Source organism: Martes martes (genome assembly GCF_963455335.1).
Source record: "Martes martes genome assembly, chromosome: 4".
Taxonomy (NCBI): domain Eukaryota; kingdom Metazoa; phylum Chordata; class Mammalia; order Carnivora; family Mustelidae; genus Martes; species Martes martes.
Genome location: NC_137891.1, coordinates 179,319,459 through 179,341,324, shown reverse-complemented (window position 1 = coordinate 179,341,324; position 21,866 = coordinate 179,319,459). Strand labels below are relative to the sequence as shown.

At 56.4% G+C, this 21,866-nt stretch overlaps 1 protein-coding gene and 1 pseudogene across 2 annotated transcripts in view; both read left to right on the top strand.

Annotated features, from left to right (window-relative positions):
* The window catches only part of PADI4 (peptidyl arginine deiminase 4), a 36,255-nt gene extending 16,643 nt beyond the window's left edge, over window positions 1-19,612 (top strand). The window contains exons 4-16 of the mRNA XM_080803063.1: window positions 855-922; window positions 2,093-2,210; window positions 3,644-3,769; window positions 5,279-5,457; window positions 5,601-5,704; window positions 6,647-6,758; window positions 8,124-8,231; window positions 13,640-13,794; window positions 15,016-15,157; window positions 15,388-15,490; window positions 16,410-16,477; window positions 17,109-17,249; window positions 19,124-19,612. Coding sequence (XP_080659189.1) covers window positions 855-922; window positions 2,093-2,210; window positions 3,644-3,769; window positions 5,279-5,457; window positions 5,601-5,704; window positions 6,647-6,758; window positions 8,124-8,231; window positions 13,640-13,794; window positions 15,016-15,157; window positions 15,388-15,490; window positions 16,410-16,477; window positions 17,109-17,249; window positions 19,124-19,357 — 1,658 coding nt within the window. The 3' untranslated portion in view covers window positions 19,358-19,612. The remainder of the gene's footprint in view (window positions 1-854; window positions 923-2,092; window positions 2,211-3,643; window positions 3,770-5,278; window positions 5,458-5,600; window positions 5,705-6,646; window positions 6,759-8,123; window positions 8,232-13,639; window positions 13,795-15,015; window positions 15,158-15,387; window positions 15,491-16,409; window positions 16,478-17,108; window positions 17,250-19,123) is intronic.
* On the top strand, window positions 10,970-11,622 carry LOC308340757 (large ribosomal subunit protein uL6-like; annotated as a pseudogene). The gene has a single exon. The product of its transcript is annotated as a large ribosomal subunit protein uL6-like (transcript).
* Window positions 19,613-21,866: the final 2,254 nt, after the last annotated feature.

The window sequence follows — 21,866 nt, the reverse complement described above, 5'->3', positions numbered from 1 at the left end:
AACCTTACAACAATCCCATGAAGTTAGTACTATTATATCTCATTTTACAGATGAGGAAACTGAGGCACAAGAGGTAGACAGATCTCCCTAAGTTCATGCTGCTGGCTGGTGAAGGAGCCAGTAATCCAGAGCACTAAACTCTATGCTGCTCTGGCCTGACACTAAAATATGGCTGTGGGTGTGTTTAAAAGTTCATCCAGGTCAGTCTCACACTGTGAGCTCACAAGGTCACTACCTACGATATGGGCACACAGATCTAAGTCACTGGGAAGACTGTGATCACGTGTTCTGATGAGGGTGGGAAGGACTTAGAAACAGACGTATGCTTTCTCAGCCTTGACATCTGGACAGAGTAGGGTAGGTTTGGGGCCATGGTTTGTCCCCACTGCAGCCATAATGCACATCAGGAAAAGCCAGGTGGGGCTGGAGTGACCACTGTATCCCCGGCTCCAAGGTCACTGGGGACTAACATTGGGGCCAGAGGCCTTTGAGAGCCTGGTTAGGTGTCCTTCCAGGAGTTTGGCTCCAAGCATCCCATTGGGGTGGCCAGGAAATCTTTCTGAATTCTTTCCGAGCCGCCGAAGGTGGCCAGATGTGTAGGATCTGGTTGGCATCACAGCTGTGGCAAGGCCCCCCAAACCCCTGCCAAGGAGGATGGGTGTGGTCAGAAGCTCCAGCTCTGCTCTCTGGGTTGCTGTTAAACATCTTCTTTGGAGACATGGGGGTGTCTTTGAATTTGTGTCTCGGAAGGGGAGGGAGAGAAGCCGTGGGGCAGACAATCTCCCAGGGGCCACACAGAGTGCCTTGACCTTGTACCTTCACCAACCCTCTCCTCTTACTCGGTGGGATTGCAGAAATCTCCTTGAGCACGGACATCACCCGCACTGGCAAAGCGAAGCCCATCGGTGCCAAGAAGGGCCAGGTACGCTCAAGCCTCCTGACACTCCAGGTGCTCCCTCTGCTAGGCTCTCCTCTTGCGCCCTCTGGTGGTGATGGCATGAATGGCCGTCTGTCCCCGGAGGCAGAAAACAAAAAAACACCCTCACCATTTTGATGTATGTATTTCCCATCTCCTTTGCAAAACTAGATTTTCACCGGTTGTGAGTTCAGAGAACGTGTTGTGCAAATTAGAAACTATAGAGTCATCAGGTTAATGCCCAGAAGAGAAAAAATTTGTCGGCAGTTCTTAACTCGGCGGGGGGGGGGGGGGGGGGGGGAATTAATCCCTCTCCCTGGCTAGGGGGAGAGGTCCCCACGGTGCTGCCCACAGGGAGTGGGGAGCAGAGAAAGGGGGAATGGGCAGGGGGCAGAAGAGGGAAGTAGCTGCGCTGGGTCAGTGAATCTGTTGCTGAAAGACAGTGGAGTGTTAAGAGGTTCGGCATACAGATAGCCCTACCTGGGTCTGAGGACAAAGCCCAGGGTGTGCCTGAAATCCCCAAGCTGCCTGTACAGCTTAATGCTGGTGTGCCCTTTAGGAGGTTATGTCCTGTCAAAAGATGAAGATCCCTCCGTGGGGTCAGCTAAAAGTGGAGGGAGGGATTACAACTCTGGCAGTGCAATCCGTCTTTCTGTCCCACCCAGAATGCAGTCATTCCCAGGGGCCAACGCTGTCCTGCAAATAGAAGATGTCATCCCTATTAGATCCCTGCTGGGAGGGGCTGCTGAATTTGCTTTAATCTTGGGACAGACAGCAACTGGCTGCTAAGAATAGTACCTACACTTTGGCGAATGAGTAATGAAGAGTTCACTTAAGAGTAACGATTTAGATTAGGATCTTGGCATAAATATTTAGCTCAGTCCAGTTTGCCAATCTGACAGTTTTTTTTTTTTTAAGCTGTTAAAATAAATTTTACTATCTTGGGGGTCATTTTTTGAAGTGGTTGAATTGCATTTTTGGTGACCATGTTTAGGATTTTTGGAGCGGGCGAACAATCCCCTCTTGGGACTAAAGAATTCGCTGATGTGGGAGCGAGATCTGTAAACCACACAAGACTCGTGAGGGGCTGGGGGGAGAGCGGTTATGCTTCCCCCAAGAGCTGGAGGGACATATGCAGGTTTCTAGATGTGGCCCATCTCTGCTGGGTGTCCACAGAGGACCTGGACCTGGGGCCCGCGCGGACAAGGCGCCATCCTGCTGGTGAACTGTGACAGAGACAATCCCAAATCTTCCACAATGGACTGCAGGGACGATGACGTGCTGGACAGCCAAGGTGAGGACCCCTGCCCCTCAGCACCCTGCTGCCCAGAGAGCTCATGGAAATAGAGCTTGGTTGGTCTTTTTGTAAAACCCTTTTGTCTATGCAGCCTGAGCTTGGTAACAGTCCTCAGAGACGGGGTTTAAAGGAAGCATGTTCTTGTTAGCCTGTCCATTGCATAAGAAGAAGCATGGACAAGGTCCTGAAGAGGGTAAGTGACTTACCCAAGGTCACACAGCAGCCAGAGAAGAGCCAGGACCGGGACTGAGTCTCCCAATGCCTCCTCCAGGCCCCATGCTCCAGACTACGGCCCAACCTAAATTTCTGCTCTTGGGTCAAACCTGGGACCCGAAATCATTCAAAATGAAAGCCAAACTCCGCCCCAAAGTCCTGTCACAGCAGCCCGGAGTCACTGCCCCATGCTGGACACTGCTCTGACCTCTTCAGAATTAACTCCTCTGATCCTTCAGTACAAGGTTGGGAAGCACGTACTGTCCTCAGCCCTATTTGACAGATGGGGAAACTGAGGTATGGGGAAGCGAAACAATTTGCTTAAGGTCACACAGTCAGTAAGTCACAGGCTCGGGATGTGGAACCAGGCATCCTGACACCACGGGGGTTGGGGGGGGGACACAAGAATGGTGGTGGGCACAGGGTCTCCGCCGGCAGCACCCCTCCGAAGGGTGGCTGGGATGGAAGAGGACTCTGGGGGGGGGGTGACGTCGGCCAGCCACGGCGGCAGCGCTGGCCTTCCCGGGGAGCTGCTAGGGCAGCATAGAAATGGATGTATTTGGAAGTTGCATGCAATTGTCTCTGCCTGATGCCAAGGGGCAGCCCCCACGCAGTGCCCAGCCCTAATCAAAATAGCCAGTACCCTTCATGGGCGCTCCCGGGACGCGGGCTGCCGCACTAAGCCCTTCATACACGTGACCTCACCCTCCCCTGTGCGTGGGCACTACCCTTAGCTCTGTTTACTGACGAGGAAGCAGAGGCACGGAGAGAGGAAATACCTCCCAGGCTCCCACGGATCCAGGGCTCGAACCCACTACCTCCGATTCCCTTCACCTGGGAGCTAATGCCCAGTGGAGACCCCCGTCCAGCTTTGCTCTCCCCACACCTGTGTTGGCTATCATTTGGGTTGGTTCACGTCCCACTCAGGCCCAGAGGAAAAACCCATCCACTCAAATAGTTACCCAGCACACTGCCATGCCCTAGTCCTTGTTCTAGGGGCTTCTAGATGCTTCTAGGCTCCAGGGGCTGGGGACAGAGCAATTGACAAGCCAGCCGTGGCCCCTGCTTCACTGAGTTTGCCTCCTAAGCTCATTCCAAAATGAAAATCACCACTTAAATCCTGGCAAGGGCGTGATGAAGATAAAACCAGGCGACAGGGTTGAGGGGGGTGGGGTCTGAGGGGAGCCGCGAGAGAGGAGAGGGTCTTCTCGTTCCAGACCTGGAGGACATGTCCCCGGTGACCCTGATCACCAACACCCCCAGGGACTTCTTCACCAAGCACCGGCTGCTCCTCCACGTGTCCAAGTCGGAGATGGACAAAGTCAGGGTGTTTCAAGCCAGCCGTGAGTCACCCTCGGTCCTCACCTTGGGGTCCCCTTCCCGCCCCGGCACAGCCCCTTCGCACCCCCCTTCAGCAAATAATTCCTGAGCCCCTGTTCAGTAGCACGTTCTAAGAACCAGAGGTACAGCAGTGAGCAAGATGGACATCCCTGCCTCTCCCTTCTAGAAAGGGCAGGCAGATGAAATACAAAGAAACAAGAAGCTGGTGTCTGGTGCTGGTGAGCACCGAGGAGCTCCCTCCCCAGGACTCTGTAACGTGTCTGTCTCTTCCTCTCTGACACACACTCACACACACACACACACACACACAGGACTCTTGTTTACAGAGAGTGTTGCATCCGAGCCGAGCAGACCGCGGTGTTAGGTAATAGTGTGATCTCCAGCATCCTGCTCATCAAAGACAGTATGAACTTCTCAGCGGCTCACAAGCCCCCGCTGCTGAGTGCCGGGCTTATTCGAGGCTCAGGGCATAGAGCAAAGAGCAGGACAAAGCTCCTGTCCACGTGTCACTTTCCTCTTGCTGGGTTGAGAGAGACCATGTACCAAATAACTAAGTAAAGCATCTAGTGTGTCTGATGGGGTTGAATCCTGCACAGAAGAATGCAGCAGGGAAGGGGCTGTGATTAAGGGGTGGAGCCTGGGGGCCCGGAGGAGAGGGGGCTGGGGAAGGCTTCCCCCCTCAGGTGTCATTTGAGCAGAAGGAGGTGTGGGAACAGTCACGCAGACACCCAGGGGAAGGGCATTCCAGGCAGTGGGAAGCTCAAGTGCAAAGGCCCTGGGGTGCGATCGTCCTATGGGGTTGAGGAAGGCAGGCAGGGAGGCCGGTGTGGCTGGAGTGCAGGACGAGGCATTCAGGTGGTTGATGAGTGTGGAGAAGAAAGGGGCGGGGCCAGCTCCTGTAGGCAGGGGATGACTCTGCCTTCTAGTCTGAGCCACGTGGGAGGCCAGCTGAGGGCTTTGTGCAGAGGCACGACTTGACCTGACTTACTTCCATCCCAGATCAGCTTGATTAGACTGACATTGATTTAGTGGCAAACCAAATCTTTGCCTCCGCTGAGGCATCCCTTCCTCCAGGAAGCCTTCCACGACCCTTCGGGGTTCTCTCCATCACAGCACTCATTACCATCTGTGATTTGACTGTCTCTGGTCCTCCTTCCTTACCCAGGAGGATGTGTACTCCTTGGGGACTAGGACAGGGACTACCTCCCTGGTCTCCCCAGGTGTCAGCCGAGGGCAGGTGCTCAGGAATGAATGAATGAATGATGAATGAATGAATGAACTGTAATGTGTATTGGACTGGTGTGTATATGATTGGGAATGGCTCAGACTCCCCCTCCCCCATCACTCCACCCCCGGAGCCCCAGCCAGGGGACAATGTCCCACCTGATGCCTTAGTTTCTTTGTCCTACGGTGGGCCCATTTAGCTGTGACATGTCATCCTGAGTGTGGTAGCCTTAGGAAGGCATCACGGCACCAGGGAAATGAAGACCTGAGTCTCCTTTCTCCACCAGGTGGCAAACACATCTCCAGGTACAGGGTGGTCCTGGGGCCCCAGCAGCCCAGTCACCCCCTGGAGCTCCCGGGTGGCCAGCACAGCATGGACTTCTACGTGGAGGGCCTCGCTTTCCCAGACGTCACCTTCCCGGGGCTCATTTCCCTCACCATCTCCCTGCTGGACACGTCCAACCCGGTAGGCCAAATGGCAGCCCGAGGGGAGACACGAGCTCCTGGGCCTTGGCCCAGCTCGTGGGTGGGGGTATAGAGCCTTGCCGGGAGGTGGTATGTGTTGGGGCCCGGCCATGGTGACAGCCCTGGCCTCACCCACACCTTCAGGATCTTCCCGCCACCCTGCTTTTCCAAGACAGCGTGGTCTTCCGTGTGGCCCCCTGGATCATGACCCCGAACACTCAGCCCCCAGAGGAGGTGTACGTGTGCAGGTGAGGGTCCCGGGCGGGGCACAGATGCACCGGGAGGGGCCCTGGCTTCTGGCCACAGCCCCCGCCCCCAGAATATCTGCTGTTTAAATGGGGGGAATTGACTCCTACAGCAACATGCTGAAGGCTTCTGGCCAGTTTGGAATTAAAAGACAGGGAAGTGCCTGTTGCTGCTGTTTTGTCCTTGCTCTCCTGCTCTAATGCAGGCTGGGGGGGGGGGGGCAGCTTTCTCTCCCGAAGGCCTAGAGAGTTTTCTAGACCGGGCCGATGAAAGCCCTCAGTCTCTGAGCCAGCCTGCCCGGGCTCAGTGGGCGGCCTGTGGACCTCCCGCACCAGAAACCATTTCAAATGCATGTTCCCGGCCAACCCCAGAACTGTGGGGTCTGGGGTCTGGGGATGGGGCCCAGCTGCCCTTTAACAAGCTGCCCTGAGGAGCCTTGGCCTCCATCTCACCATCTGAGAACACCTGTTGAGTACGCTGGGTCTCAGAGGGACCCCCCACTCTTCTCTTGCAGCTGCTTCTGGGCAGAAGGGGTGAGGGGGGAGCTGGTGGTTGCCGGGAGGTCAGGATGCAGGCTGGAAGCCAGCAAGGCCTGGGTTCAAAGCCTGGTGCTGTCTCCCCATGTGGCATGACCTTGAGCGTTGACCTCCTCATTGTGGCTTCTCCCAGATGGAAGGAGAACCCGCTAGTCCCCTCAGGGATTGTTGTAAGAGTTCAGTGAGATGTTTGCTGAGAGCAGAGAGAAAGGCTGAGCCGGTATTGCCATCCAGGCCACGAGCATCTCCTGAGCCACCACTGTGCCCCTCCCCCCATCCGTCCAGGCCTGAGCTCCTGCTCCACCCCTAGGGACCCTGCAGGGGTCCAGCTTGCCCCCTCAGAGCCTGGCCAAGGCCACTGTCTGCTGAATCCAGAGCCCTGAGAAGCTTCTTTCTTGCCCTTTCTAGGGTGTTTGAAAATGAGAACTTCCTGAAGTCAGTGATAGCTCTAGCCAAGGAAGCCAAGTGCAAGGTCACTGTCCCCTCCAAGGAGCAGAGCAACGATGACCGGTGGATGCAGGTCTGTGCCCTGTGGGGCAGGGGGGTGAGACACATAGGGTGGATCTTCCTGAAGGTCAGGGGACATGGGGGGCCCAGGCTCCTGGGGCTGGGGGCCACCCTTCCTCAGATGGCCAGGAAGTGAGGCGCTTCTGAGGGCCCGGGCACGTGGGGGCTCAGGCTGGTGAGTAAAGCGACCTTTACGGCCAGCCACTGCCTGTCTGGCAGGGTCACCAAGATACAGGCCACCTTCCTGCCTGGAAACCCTCAGATGCCCTCGAGAAATGACGCAAAGTTCAGAGGGTTGGAGCTCAACCCATCCCTCCAGGGGCCCTCCTCCCAGCCAGCCTTCCCGGGCTCAGCCTCCACACCAGGCCACACCCCTGCTCCAGCACTTTCCATCTCCTCCCTCTCAGCCTGCCTCCAGCCCCACCCCACCCCAACCTGGCTGTCCCTCACCTTTGGCCAGCCTGGTGGCCACACTGTCTCCCTGTTCTGTGCCAGGCTCCCCATCAGGCCATGAGCCCCCCGAGGAGCTGAGTCTCACTCAGCTCAGCACCCCAGCACCCGGCACGGGGCGGTGGCTGCAGGCAGCTGCCAGACCGACCCGAACCTTCTCGCCACTCCCTTGCTTTCTCGGGCTCTTTGCCCTCCCGTGGCATTCCCCCTGCGCCCACCTCCTCTGTGCCTCTGCTTGTGCTGTTCCCTCTCTCCGCTGTCCTCCCCGTTCCCATCCCCCACATCCAGGTCCCGCTCGTACAATCCCAGTTCGAAAGTCTCCCCTCCAAAAAATCTCCCATCCCTCTCCTAAACCCACAGAGAACACCTCTTCCTTTCTCAAAGTCCTTTCTGGGCTAAGTCAGACGGAACAGTATAAAAGTGCTGGTAACTCTGTCTTTGACCTACAAGAAGGGCCGTTTCAGGGGGTCAAAGAGGGGTTCCCATCCAACATCACATCTGTCTATCAGAATACAGGCAGGATTTGTACCAGGTGCACTTCGGAGCCCTCCCCACTTCTGCCCTGTGGGCAAGGCTGGGTCTGAACTGCCCCCCCTTCTCTGCCTGTCTCAACCCCATCAGGAGCCCCTACTCCCTGACCCATCACCTCCTCACACTGGGTGCTAGGTGACCAGCTCCCCGAGGATAGGGCCTGAGGCTCACTTACCAGGTCCCCAGCACCTACAGCACTCAGCCCCAGCACTCACCAGCAGTGGGGGGGTGAGCCCTTCTGTGCACACATGGGATGATAAGCTCTGTTCTCTCGTCGAACACTGCACGGGAATTTGCCCTTGACCACAGAGGGAGAGTGAATGGGTCCATGCCCCCCCTCCTTGCACTGGGTGTCACGACCATGACCATCAGCCCTCCTTCCCCTCGCTCTGCACAGGACGAGATAGAAATTGGCTACATCCAAGCCCCACACAAGACCCTGCCTGTGGTCTTTGACTCTCCGAGGAACAGGGGCCTGAAGGAGTTCCCCATCAAATGCCTGCTGGTACGTGCTGGTGGGGCCGTGGCTGCTGAGATCCCCCTGCCCAAGGCCCCCTTCCTCACCACCTGTGGCCGAGCACCCCGGCTCCATAGCAGAAGCCCTTCCTGCTGGGGCAGCGATCATGCAGGTGGGTCGTGGCCTTTTCGTCGCCGCTGAGATGAGATCTGGCTCTCCCTTTCCCAAAGCTCTTTCCAGCCGTGAGTTTGGCCTGTCCTCAAAATAACCCTGCCAAGGACATCAGGTCCGGCTGTGGCTTCCTTGCCCCATTGAAGATGCTCTTGCTGCAAGGTGTGGGTTGGGCCAGGACTGGAACCTTCTTCAGTGTCTGGCTGGAGGCTCTGTCTTTTGGGGGAGAGGAGTCTGGCCTTTGTGGGGGCATATGAGGTGGGTTTGGGGATCAGAGTGGTCATTTCCCAGGTGTGACTCTGCAGGTGTTTGGGGGTGGGGTGACATGTCGGTGAATCAAGCTGGACTAGCCCAGCAGGATCGCGTAAGCTCAGCGCAGAATGCTAATGATAGGAATAGTTACGTTCATCGCGCATGCGTCCTGTGTCAGACACGATGCCAAATTCTTTACATGCACTGACTCATTTAATTTGTCCAGCAAACTTTAATCTAGATATTATCACTAGGCCCATTTTATAGATTAAGAAACCAAGGCTCAGAGAGGGGCAACCGCTTTTCCAAGGTCACCAGAAGAGAGGAGAAGCTGGCACCCAAACCGGGCAGGCCTGGCCCCGGGGAGCTCTGTACCCCATGTGCCGCCAGGCACGCACCCCGGGTGCTGAGAGCCCCTGACTCCAGGCACCGGGGAAGTACGGAGGAAGGAGTGTAGGGTGTGGGGTGCAAGATTTTCTTGCCGGGGAGCACCCTGAGCCCCAGGGAAGAGGAGGCAGCCCTGCCCACACAGGAGGCTTTGAAAGGAAATCTGAGTTCAACTCAGCAACTCGTCTGAGTCTCACTCACTCCCCTGCCCTGGGTGGTGATGACGGAGAGACTTCGTTGGGTCCATGGCGTCTCTCCAACTGGAACCAGGTTATCCCTGTTTCAGGACCACCACTGGGATAAATAATCCCGCTGGCCCGTGGGGACCCTAGTCCCTCCCCTGCTTTCAGCCCTGCTCTGCTCAGCGGCCCGTCTCCCACTGCCATGTTCCCAGGGTGACAGAGGCCAGATTCTCTGACATCACCAGCCACATCTCCAGAGTCCTTCCAGGCAGACGGACACTTCAGCACAGGGGTCCCCGCCTCTCCCACACCCAGGCTTGGATGAGAGGCTGCGACACGTTCTTAGGCAAGCATGGCTGTGGTTTTCCGATGCCCATCACTCAGGAAGAGAATTGGGCTCAAAGTCAACCTTGTCACCAGACAGCATCCCCATCGGCTTTTCCAAACTCATTGCGGGCCACTCTCCCTGCCCCTCACCCAGCTCCAAACCCCATAGACCTCCTTCCCGTCCTTCAAATGGGCCCAACTGCTGCTCACCTCATAGCCTTTGCACATGCCGTTCCCTCTGCTCACAATGCTCTTCCGGCTTCCCACGTCTGCCGGTGTCCCCGCCTCCAGGTCTCGGCTGCAGTGCTCTCCACTGTGAGACCATCCCCGGTGCTGGAGGACGCCCCGCCGTGGTCCCTGGCATTCTGGGCTGCGGCACCTCGTTGGTTTGCTCGGGCCTGTTTTGTTATAAATCACTGTCTTGTCATCTCCCTTTTCACCACTCAGGGGCCGCCGCTTAGCGCACAGCTTGACGCACGGTGGGTATTCTTCCCATTAGACCATGTCGGTAAATGTTATACCACCTGTAAGCAGAAAACCAGCGGTGCTTACTGTAAATAGAAGGCAGCTGGGAAGGTAAACACTTAAAACACAATAACGCTATTAAAGCCAGCTCAATGCGAGTGAATGCGAGAGGTGAGCCCAGGTGTGCTCTCTGGTCATGAAAACGGGAGATCAGCAGGTTTCGAGAATGGATTTGCACACTCTGGGGCTTCAGTGAACAGAGACTCGAGGAGAGCGGACAGGGTGACACATGTCTAAGTCTGGGCCAGACACTGTATCAGGTAGCTTTTGGGGTGTCCCCTGCCCCTCCCACTCCTGGGGGCGGGGGGCACTTCTGCAAAGGGCGCACCTTCATTCACCTTCAGAAATCCAAGCCTGCAGCCTGTGGAACGGAGCCCCTCTCGCGGCAACGGCCAAGGCAGTGACTCATGTGAACTTAACGTTCATTCATCCTATATCCTTGGAGCCCGTTCTCTGGGCCCAGCCTTGCTCCAGGCACTTGGAATCTATCCGCGAGCAGTGCCAAAGATCCCGCCCTCACGGAGGTAACATTCTAGCCCAGAAAGACAGACGATAAACAAGCAGTATGGTGAATAAGTAAATTATACTGCGTGTTGGAAAGTGAAATCTAGTGCTGTAGGAAGAAAAAAAAACAGAATCAAGGGGCTCCCAGGTGCCAAAGTGGTCGGGTGGGGGAATTACATTGCAATTCTAAATAGGATGGTCAAGGTAGGGCCACTTTGGGAAGCTGACACTGGAGCAAAAACTCCAAAGAGGTGAAGGATTTGGCTGTATGGATGTCTGGGTGGAGAGTATACGAGACAGAAGAAACAGCCAGTGCAAAGGTCCTGAGACAGCAGCAGGACTCGCATGTCGAGTGAAGAGCCGGGAGGCCAGAAGGGGCGGAGCAGAGTGAGCAGGAGGAAGAGTGAGGTCTCTGTGCTGCATCTACTGAGGACGAAGATGGTTCTCAGCCTTGGACCGTGGATGTTCCAGAAAATGTTGACATCACTCGGGAAGGGCCCCAGGGGAGCCCTGCGGAGGGACATCAATCACATCAGTGTAGGAGTCAGTCTCCTTGCAAAGAAGAAGAGGCTCTATGTGGACAAATGGTGAGCACCACACCAGAACTGGCTACCGTTTGCCCTGTCTGTACTATCTGTAGTTGTGTACAGAGCACGGTCAAGGACGTGGCCCCTGGACTTCCTTTCCGGAACGAGGTGTGGGTACACTCACTTCCCCATCAGTGTCGTTGTTCAGGAGAATGGTTCTCTTGTTGAAATCCAAAATTTCTTGGGTGAAAAATACATTTGCAGGGTTCAGATGAGGCCGGGTGTTGAGCCCAGAAAGATGAGTTAACTCTTGAAGGAAACGACCTTGAACTTGTATCAAACGCAGCAGCTTTGATCCAGCAAGCCACAGGAGTTAAAAATAAGGATATTGGGAAGTTGGGGGACGGTGTCTATGTTTCTGAAAGAGGAACACTTCAGTGGGCCGACGAGTCAGATCCAAGCCGTCCAGCTAGAGGAATAGCGAGATGCCGGATGATTTTCCAGGCTCATTTGCGATGTTTGAAAGATACAATAAAAGCTGTATTGATTTGGAGGAAAAAGTGAGGGAAAGGTGGAAGGAGAGACTGTCAGAGAGATGGAGGGGACTGAGTGGGGGGCAGGTCCTGTGGGCCACTGCAAGGCTCTTTGTTTAAACTCTGGGAAACTGGGGGTTGTTGCAGGAGGATTATGACCTGATGGGTGTTATAAAAGGGAAGCTCTGGTTCCTTGTTGAGAATAGATGGGGGGGGGGGCGGTGTGGGGAAGGGACAGGGAATGGGGGCAGGCAGTGCGGGGAGGGAGTAGGCACAGTAACCCGGTGAGAGGCGATGGGGGTGCAGGTTTGGACATGAAAAGCGGCCACATTCTGGACATGCTTTGAAGGCCCGGCCGACAGGATTCCCTGACCCCTGTGAGAGAGAGGGAAGCCAAAGTTGACGGCAGGCTTTAACATTTGTCACCAGCAGCCATCCTGCCCTGAGGTGGGGAGAACTGTGGGAGGGATGGGGGATGAGGGAAGAGGGGCCGACCGTTTCATCTGGGGCAAGTGTGAGATTTTTGGTGGACGCCCGAGTGGGAAGTCAAGCAAGCAGTGGATGGCCGTCTGGGGTTAGTGGGGATGTGCAGATAGGAGGGAGACATGTAGGGTTGTCAGCACGTCGTCGGTGTTCTGTGAGACTGGGTGACAGCACCAAGAGGAAGAGAATTGTAGAGAATCAAAGACTAGGGACGAGGCTGGGGACTCCCTGTCCCGTGCACAGGAGACTGAGAGGACCCAAGAGCGTGCAGTGTTGGGAAGGCCAAGCATAGGGTGTGACCAACTGACTCCCCGATGCTGGTGGGCACTGCCCTTTGGGCTCAGCTTTGCGGTCATGAAGTTTCTAGGGCACAGTGGGCATGGGAGTCAGGCTGGCATCGCTGTTAGAAAGGGAGAAGAGGAATGGGAACGATTCCCTTTTTGTAGAAAGCTAGGGCTAGTGCAGTAGACAGAGTGGTGGCCTCAAACACAGCCTTGCCCTAATCCCCAGGACCTGATGCTTTCTTGTGGCAAAAAGACTTGGCAGATGTGATTAAGTCAGGGACCCCAAGATGGGGAGGTGCCCCTGAGTTATCTGGCGGGCTCTGTACCATCATGGTGCTCCTTGGAAGAGGGAAGACAGGGTGGGAGAAGGCACGTGATGGTGGAAACACAGGACATGAAGTTGAGGGAAGAGGCCACCAGCCACTAGAAGCTAAAAGAACAAGGAAACAGACTCAGAGCCTCCAGAGGGAGCCGGCCCCACCACACCCTGAGGTTAGCCCCGTGAGAGTGCTTTCAGACTTCTGACCTCTGGAGCCGAAAGAGAATCCACGTGTGTTGCTCTAAGCCACTGGCTGCGTTCCCCCAGCCACAGGAAACGCACCGAGGGGGTGAGATGTGTCACCAACCCATTCTTCCCATGAAGACCCACGCAGGGACATCACGGTCCCTCGGTGAATCCAGTTCCAGGCCAGGCAGGACGGAGCACAGTGTGGTCCTAGAGGGCTTGCTGGAGACACAGCTCAGATCCCTCCACCAGCTGGCCGTGGGGCCCGAAGACGTCACCCACCACTCTGACCTTCGTTCTTCTCTGCAGAATGAGGACAAAAACGATACTTCATAGGGGCGCCTGGGTGGCTCAGTGGGTTAAAGCCTCTGCCTTCGGCTCAGGTCGTGATCCCAGGGATCGAGCCCCGCATCGGGCTCTTTGCTCAGCGGGGAGCCTGATTCCCCCTCTCTCTCTGCCTGACTCTCTGCCTACTTGTGATCTCTCTGTCAAATAAATAAATAAAATCTTTTTTTAAAAAATGATACTTCATAGATTTGTTATAATGCTGGAGTTAGGGTTTACAAAGCAGCAGGCACGCATGGAGCACCCCATAAGTGCTCGTCCCTTTTCTTACCATCTGAGTCAGCGCTCCTGTGGCGTCCTGCAGATCATAGCGGTGCCCACTTGGTGCCAGGTCTGACCGCTACCGGATCCTGCCTGTGACCTGGCCCCCACCCTGTCCTCACGCAGGGATCGTGCTCTCTAAAGCTTGGCCCATGCCTCTCCCATCTCAGGGTCCGGATTTTGGCTACGTGACTCGCGAAACTGAAACCGGAGAGGCTTCTACCTTCGACTCCTTTGGAAACCTGGAAGTGAGCCCCCCGGTCACGGTTGGGAAGAAGAAATACCCTCTGGGCAGGATCCTCTTTGGGGGCAGCAGCTACCCCAGGTAAGAAGGGAAGGGAAGGGGGATGCCTGGGAGGCTCAGTTGTTGGGCATCTGCCTTCGGCTCAGGTCATGATCCCAGGATCCTGGGATCGAGCCCCGCATCAGGCTCCCTGCTGCACGGGAGGCCTGTTTCTCCCTCTCCCCCTCCCCCTGCTTGTGTTTTCTCTCTTGCTGTGCCTTTAAAATCTTAAAAAAGACGGAGGGAAGGGGCGGGGAGGAGGAGACCCAGGCATGTCATAGAAAAGCAGAGGCTACAACAGAAGCTTTCCCTACGTGCTCCCAACCCAAGAGCCTCGACAAACTTTAGGGACTTAGACAGGAATCAAACACAGAGCAAAGAATACAGCTTAGGAGCCTGGCAGACCAAACTCAAATGCCAGCTCGGCCACTTACACTCTCTCCATCAGTGAACACTTATTGAGCACCTTCTGTGTGCTAGGCACTGGGCAGGTGCTAGGAAGGAAGGCAGCCATGAGCCTAACAGACAAGGCCTTGCCGCTATTCTAGTAGGGGAGACACAAAGGTAAACAAATAAGATAATTTCAAAGAGCGAAGAATATAAAAAAGAGAGGGACAGAGGAGGAATGGGAACTGATAGGGAGACTCAGGAGGGCCTTGCTGAGAAGGTAGCTCGTGAGCTAAGGCCCGATGACAATAAGGACATGGCCGTGGGGAGAGCTGGGGTAGAGGGTTCCTGGAATATCAAAGAGCATGTGCAAAGGCCCTGTGACAGGACTGAACCAGGTGTGTTCAAGAAGGCCAGAGTGGCTGAAAGAGACTGAGTGAGAAAGAGCAAAGGGCTAGATCAGAAAGGCCCTTGGAGGCCAGAGCAGGAAGAAAACTGAAGGCCACAGAGGCAAAGGAATGTCCCCAAGGCTACGTGGCTAACAAGGGATTACCCACTGAGGTCGGATTGGATAATATGGATTAGCCCCATGTTCACCCACAACCCCAGCATCTGGCCTGAGTCCGTGGGCAGTGCTTTCCGAGCTCTCATCTTACTCACGTACTGACTTGGTGCCTCAGTGTCCCCCCCCAAAAAACTGGAATTGGAAAATTGTAAACTCCTCTGATGTTTGAGGATAGAATGAAGTTATCCAGGCTTCTGAGTCCCTTCCCTAGCTGAAGGAGAACCTCGACCCCCTTGGCAAACCTCCATGCCCTCAGAGGCCCCCTGTCGCCCCTCGGACCCCGCAACGCTCCCTTCATCCTGTGTCGGCAGCGCCGAGAACCACGAGATGCACCAGGCCGTGCAGGACTTCCTCAGCGCCCAGCAGGTGCAGGCCCCCGTGAGGCTGTACTCCGACTGGCTGCACGTGGGCCACGTGGATGAGTTCCTGAGCTTCGTCCCAGCGCACAAGAAGGTGCGCAATCTGGGGGGGGGGGGCTGCCTGAAGGAAGCCACACGCCTGCTCCCTGGGCTCCCAAGCATTGGTCTGCACTCTGCTTGGGAGGCCCGGCCTTATAAGCCTGACCAGGTCCCCCTCAACCCCAGGAGGGGGCACAAAGGAGACGGGCAGCCTGGGTCTGCGCCAGCACTTCTGGGAGCCCCAGGGGCAAAGCTGACCTCTGAGCCCAGTGTTTCTGCCCCCAGGGCTTCAGGCTGCTCCTGGCCAGCCCCAGGTCCTGTTACAGGCTGTTCGAGTTGCTGCTGAAGGAGGGCCACGGGGAAGCCGCGCTGTTTGAAGGCGTCAAAAGTAAGTCGGCTCTGCTTTGTTCTTCCATCCGGGGTCCTTTCTCTGCCTTCATGTGGTCGCCCGTTGCCAGGTGGGGGCCTTTGGGCAACGGCTCTCCTCTGAGCGCCTCCCGTGCCCCGGGCACGACGCCGAGCTCCAGGGATGCTGGGTGAACCGGGCGGAGTAGCTCCCCCTGTCACAGGGGTGGGTGGGGGGCGGGTGCTCAGTCACGGTCCTGGGGAAGTGAGTCAAGGAGACAATGGTGGCGCAGGCGCTTTAGGAGTGTCTGGGAGGAGTTCAAGGGAGGCTTCCTAGGGGAGGCAAAGACCAAGCAGGATCTCGAGGAAGGAGCAGGAGTTCGCCCAATGGGGCAGGCAGTGGGATGAGAGGAAGAGAGAGATCTCAGACAGAGGGAACAGTGACTGCAAAGGCGCAGAGGAAGGAGAAAACAAAATGTGTTTGAGAACTTGAGGAAAGTTCCGTCTGGTTCAAATGATGAATGGAAGGAAGGAACGGAGGGAGGGAGGGAATGAAAGAAAGAAAGCCGTCTCGCTGGAGCACAGAAGGGAATCCTAAAGTTCGCAGACATGAGCTGGGTCAGTGTTGGTAACTCCCCATGGATGAGAGTTTTTACCTGATATCTATAGTATGTTGCGTGGCGTCAGACAACGCTTAGACCTCTGTTTGCCTCTTGGTAGCTGGGATCCCTCTGGAAATACTTTAAAGGAGTGAGAGAAACACTTTTAAGGAGAACTTGCACTGATGAAATACTTTATTAAAGGCCTTTGCCTCCTTGATGCTCACCACGAACCTGTGCGTTAGAGATTATAACTGCCCCCATTTTCTAGATGGGAAAACTGAGTCCCCACTGTGCCTACTGGGAAGAGAGACATCGACCTCTGAAATCATCTTCATTCTTTTTCCTTTTTCTCCATGACAGAAAAAAACCAGAAAATAAAGAACCTTCTGAAAGACAAGAAACTGAAAGAACATAATTCATACGTGGAGGTACTAGCCTGGGTGCCCAGTCCAGGGGATGCCTCAGCCCAGGGGGACTGAGCCACCCACCCCACCGCCTTCCCTTCCCTGGGAGCCCATAAGGCAGAGCCTCCCACTGGCCGCGAGTCGGCTTGGTGAATGGCTTTGGGATTTGGGTCAACGTGTGTGGGACAGACAGACTTCAGTCACCACTATGGGAACACATAGTGGTGATGTGTGGAAAAGAGAGGAAGAGAAGTCAGGAAAGCTGGAGCCACAGCAAGACAGGGGACACTCAGAGACAGAGCGACTGGCAGGAGAGAGGCCAAGTGCTAGAAAGACCCGGAGTGACCGTAAAGATGGGGACACCCAGGCAGAAGCCAGAGGCAGAGGGACTGAGCAGAACAGAGGGAGGGAAGGAGGGAAGAGAAGGAGGTGCCCATCACTGTCTTCCCGACCCTGTCCTTGGTCCTTCCCTTGGCCAGGCCTCAGCTCCAGACTGCCCACCCCCACAGCTGTCCCCACCCCTTCCCCGTGGCAGCCCTGTCATGCCCCATCACCCCCACCCAGGTCCTCCACCTTCTCATCGTCCCCCCCCCACCCTAACCCCCGTGCCAGTTGGCTCCACCATGCCCACCGCACCCCCCACCCACGCTCCTAGAGCTGCATTGACTGGAACCGAGAGGTGCTGAAGCGGGAGCTGGGCCTGACCGAGCGGGACATCATCGACATCCCCCAGCTCTTCAAGCTCCAGGAGGAGGCCAAAGGGACCCTCAAGGCCGAAGCCTATTTTCCAAACATGGTGAGGAAGGTGGTCTGCGGGGTCAGCCCGCCTTTGCCAATGGCCTGAAGTCAGGGACCCTGGGTGCGGATCCGGGGGGCTTGGCTGTTGGCTTGGCGTCTGCGTGGCTGCAGGCAGTTCCCAGGGCGGCTCTGGGCATCTCACAACCACCCTGGGAGCCCAAGACTCTCAACACTCCCACCTCAAAGATGAGGCACAGAGAAGTCAGGTCTCTGGTAGCACGGGATTCGGGGCTGGGGCTTGAAGCCGGGGATCTGGCTGCAGAGCCCATGCCCTCACCACATGGCACTGCCCGCTGTGGGCCTCCCTGTGCGGGGCGCCATGGGTAGGCGGTGGGCAGAACAAGCGGCTGAGCCTGGCTCTCGGGTCGCATTTGGAAGGGATAGAGGGGGGACACCACTTCAGACGGGGCGGTCCGGGAAGGCCTCTCTGAGGCCACGAGGCTAGCATGGCCCAGGCTGGATGGATTCTGTCCCCTGAAGGGGGGCTTGAGGGAGATCCCGCTGTTGGCGAGAACTTTTCTCCGTGACTGCCCCACTCCCTGCCAAGCACCATCTCAAAGCCACATCTATTGTATTTTTACCATCCCTGTGCCCTGATTCTGTCTCTCCAAAGGATACCCAAGGGCCAGGCAGAAACCTCACCCAGTTCTGCTGGGGCCCCGCAGCTGCCCTCTCCTGCTGGGGCTGGAGGTCACATTCAGGGAGGAGCCAGGAGCCCCCAGCACAGGGACGTCAAACTGGTTTCCCCAGGTCACTGGGGTTCCAAGACGGTGCCTCAAAGCTGGTAGTTTGGATTTGTTCTGTTTTAGGCATCAAGGTACCACACAGGATTTTATTTGGAAGAGGTTCTGTGGCTAAAACAAGGCAGGAGGGGGCATCTTGACTAAAATTCCTTGGCCCCGGGCATTTTGTTTCTCGGTGTGAGCCCCGCCGGGTTTCCCAGGCAGGAAAGAAGGCTGGTGCCAGGCAGGGGATGAGCCGTGGTGAATGAAGTCATCGGCGCCGCTCCTACCTTGGCTGCTGGAGGCTCTGGAAGGAGCCTGAGCATGAGCCGTGACTCACCCCAGGAGCCCACAGTGGGAGGTCGGGGCGTGGGTGTGGAACAGGCCCAGAAATTCAGGGTATAAGACACTCAGCAGGGGCTGGGTCTGGACCTTAACAGAGAATGAGAGGCCTGTCCCCGACTCCTGAGCCCCAGAGATGGACCCCGCACCGGTTCCGTGAGCCTAACGTCTGAGCGTCACAGCAGCGGAAACCCACTTGGGCTCGTCTGGCTGATGAGGCTCAGAGAGGTGAAGTGACCTGCCTGAGGTCACACAGCCGTCGAGGTGCAGGGCTGGGATGCAAACCCATGTGGGCCTGGAGCCAGAATCCTCCTCCGCTCACCTCCAGTATAAGGGAGGAAACAGTCATTTACTTAAACGATAATACACGGAGAGTGACACCAAAAAGGTAGTCCTTTATTCATCCAGTCAACGGATACTTACTGAGAGCCTGCGATGGGCCAGGCGTCGGGCTGGCAACTGCGGGAGGAGCCCAGAGGAGGAGCACTGCCTGGGGACTCATGGGCGGCTTCACAGAGGCACTACCACTTGAGCTGGGCCTGGAGTGACGGAGAATTTGCCAGAAGGTGGCAGAGGGGGAAGGAGAGTGTAGTGGTGAGATCGTGGGCGCTGGAGTCCGACAGAATTGGGTAAAAGGCCCAGACCAGCAGGGTGGCTGGAGGTGGCCCACTTGACCTGTCGAGGCCTCCGTTTCCCCATCTGTGCAGTGGGCTGCTAGTGCTGAAGGTCAGAAGGAAAAGGGGACCCATGGGCGGGGAATGCAGGCTGCACACCGTTGGCCCCGCGCTGGGACCCCGCTCCTTTGCAGGTGAACATGCTGGTGCTGGGCAAGCACCTGGGCATCCCCAAGCCCTTCGGACCCATCATCAACGGCCGCTGCTGCCTGGAGGAGAAGGTGCGCGCCCTGCTCGAGCCGCTGGGCCTGCACTGCACCTTCATCGACGACTTCTACGCCTACCACGTGCGGCACGGGGAGGTGCACTGCGGCACCAACGTGCGCCGGCAACCCTTCTCCTTCAAGTGGTGGCACATGGTGCCCTGAGCCCGTGCCCTGCACCCCCTACTGCCCCCAGGTCCAGCCAGAGGCTCTGAGACCCTGCAGTGTGGCGTCGCAAGAGCTCTGGGGGACAGGTCAGCTCCCTGGGCGTGGCTACCCTCCCGGCGGCGGCTTGCTCCCTCCCTCTGTACCCTAGAGCTCCTGGGCACCCCCTCTGAAGATCCCAAGATAGTCCCGTCCTTGCAAACTCGTTTCTGCTGTGAGACGCTGCAATAAAGTTTTATAATCTCTTTGTCAGGGAGGTCACGCTATCATTGCTATCATCCATATGTTCCCTCATTGTCACGGTCAGATTGAATGTTACCAACGGGAAGGTGCTACAGGACGTGTTGAACGTCAGTGTCACTATGTGTGGCTTTTCCTCAGGTCTATACTTGGCCTATGAAATCTTCTGTGATCTGAGCCCAGCTCATTCTAAGTTCCCACGGAGACTTTGGGGGTCGGGGGGCAGGAGGAGGGCTGAGCCCCAAAGATACGGTCCATCCCTCCTCTAAGCTGCATTGAAGTCAGTTCCCCAGCAGGCAGCCGGGAGAGCATCCTGGGACATACAGTCGCCCGTCTGATGATTCACGGTCACATGTATGTGTGAAAGACACACCTCAGCTGTGTGCTTCATGATAAAGAAAAATATAGGAAGCACACCAGATTCCGAGCACATTGGCAGGAAGTGCAGCGGAGACAGTCACGTCAGCCTGGGACGTCTCGGGAGACCCCAAAGGGATGCATACAAAGTTCCAAGGGCAAAGGTGGGGCCAGGAATTGCATTCCTGTTTGTGCTGTCCTTTGAGGAAGAGGCAATAGATGGCCAGTGCTAGAACCCGAGGGGGCGTGAGTGTGAGGATTTGACTGCTCCGTGAGATCCATCCCGGACACCAGCAAATTCTCCGTGTCCCTCACATGTGTGGTTCCCATTCCAAGCCCCGTGAAGGGGCTTGTTTGATGCTGTCCCCAGGCTACCTAGAGCCGGGTGTGGCCCATAGCAGGAGCCAGGGGGGGTTTATGGGATGAAGTCACTCGTCTCCCTCTGTGTGCCTTGTGTCCGGTTTCTTTTATGGCCCTGACACAGGGATTTAGGTTCCTCTATAGAAAATGAAATGTGATGCCTTCAGAATTTAAAAATGAAGACCAGACCTTGGCTCCATAGAGTCTGCGATGCTCAGAAAACACCCAGACATACTGTTTCCATGCGGTCGTGGACAACATGTGATGGTGGGAAGGGTGGACTTCCAAAGCCTCTGTCCTCAGACCACAGAGAAAAGGATCCAAAAAACCTGCTTCTCCGAAGACAGTCAACTGCTTCCCCTTCACAACTGCTGCGGCAAAAGAGGCAGGAGCGGTTTTCGTGGGCCAGAAAGCGGACTGTGCCCAGAGGGGCGTTGGTGTGAGGTTGTCCCCGAATGTGACCGACAGGACAGCTACCCGGCTCAGCACACAGAAGCCAGAGGTTTTGCTAGATTCCGGGAGCTGCAGATGGACCGAGGGACAAGCTGGTGACTGAAGCAACCTTGGCATCAAGACAGATGCAGGGGAGCCTGCCCCGGGCCCCTCATGGACCCAACTCCCCACACACAGGGCAGGAGCCTCTGCGAAGGACCGGGGAAGCCCAAGTGCGAGGAAGCCCCTTCTGGAAGTCCTGCCGGCCCCGCAGAGTGGAGCACAGAACCGTCCTAGGACAGCGCCCGGGAAACAGACCTTTCCAGCAGCCTCCCCACCGCCTCCCCAGCAGTCACAGCTTACTTGCCTGCGGCTGCCGTACGTAACAAGTTACCACAAACCGGGTGTCTTAAAACAACCAAAATTTGTTCTCTCCCTTCTGGAGGGCAGAAGTCCAAAATCAGTTTCAAGGGAGCTGAAGTCAAGGGGCGGGCAGGGCTATGTCCCCTCCGGGGGCTCCGGGAGGAGTCCACTCCTCATCTCTCCCAGTTCCTGGTGGCCGCCGGCCACCTCCAGGACCTGCTGTGGTCACCTTGCTTTCTTTTCTGTGTGTGGCAAAGCTCCCTCGGCTTCTCTTATAAAGACACTTGTCACTGCTTTTAGGGTCCACTCAGAAAAGCTGGGATGATGTCCCCATCTCAAAGACTTGTGGTCCCCTGTGCAAAGACTTCCTGTGCGAGATGTCACAGGTTCCAGGGGTTGGAACCTGATGTCTTTTAGGGGCTGTTAGTCCACCTCCCACAGGTGAGGAACCACCGTGTCCAGCTTCGGCAGGAAGAAGAGGCAGAGAGAAGCAGAGCCCTTTGCCACAGCTTGAAACACTGCACCTGCACTAAACCCTAGCAGGAAAGGGACAAGACTTAACTTTTTACAAAACTGAGATAAAGGGACCCCTGGGTGGTGCAGTTGGTTGAGTACCAGTTCTTAGTTTTAGCTCAGGTCGTGGTTTTGGGGTCATGAGATCGGGCCCCAGGTCAGGCTCCACGCTCAGGGCGGAGCCTGCTTGGGACTCTCTCTCCCTATCCCTCTGCCCCTCCCTCTGCTCTCTCTTTAAAATAAA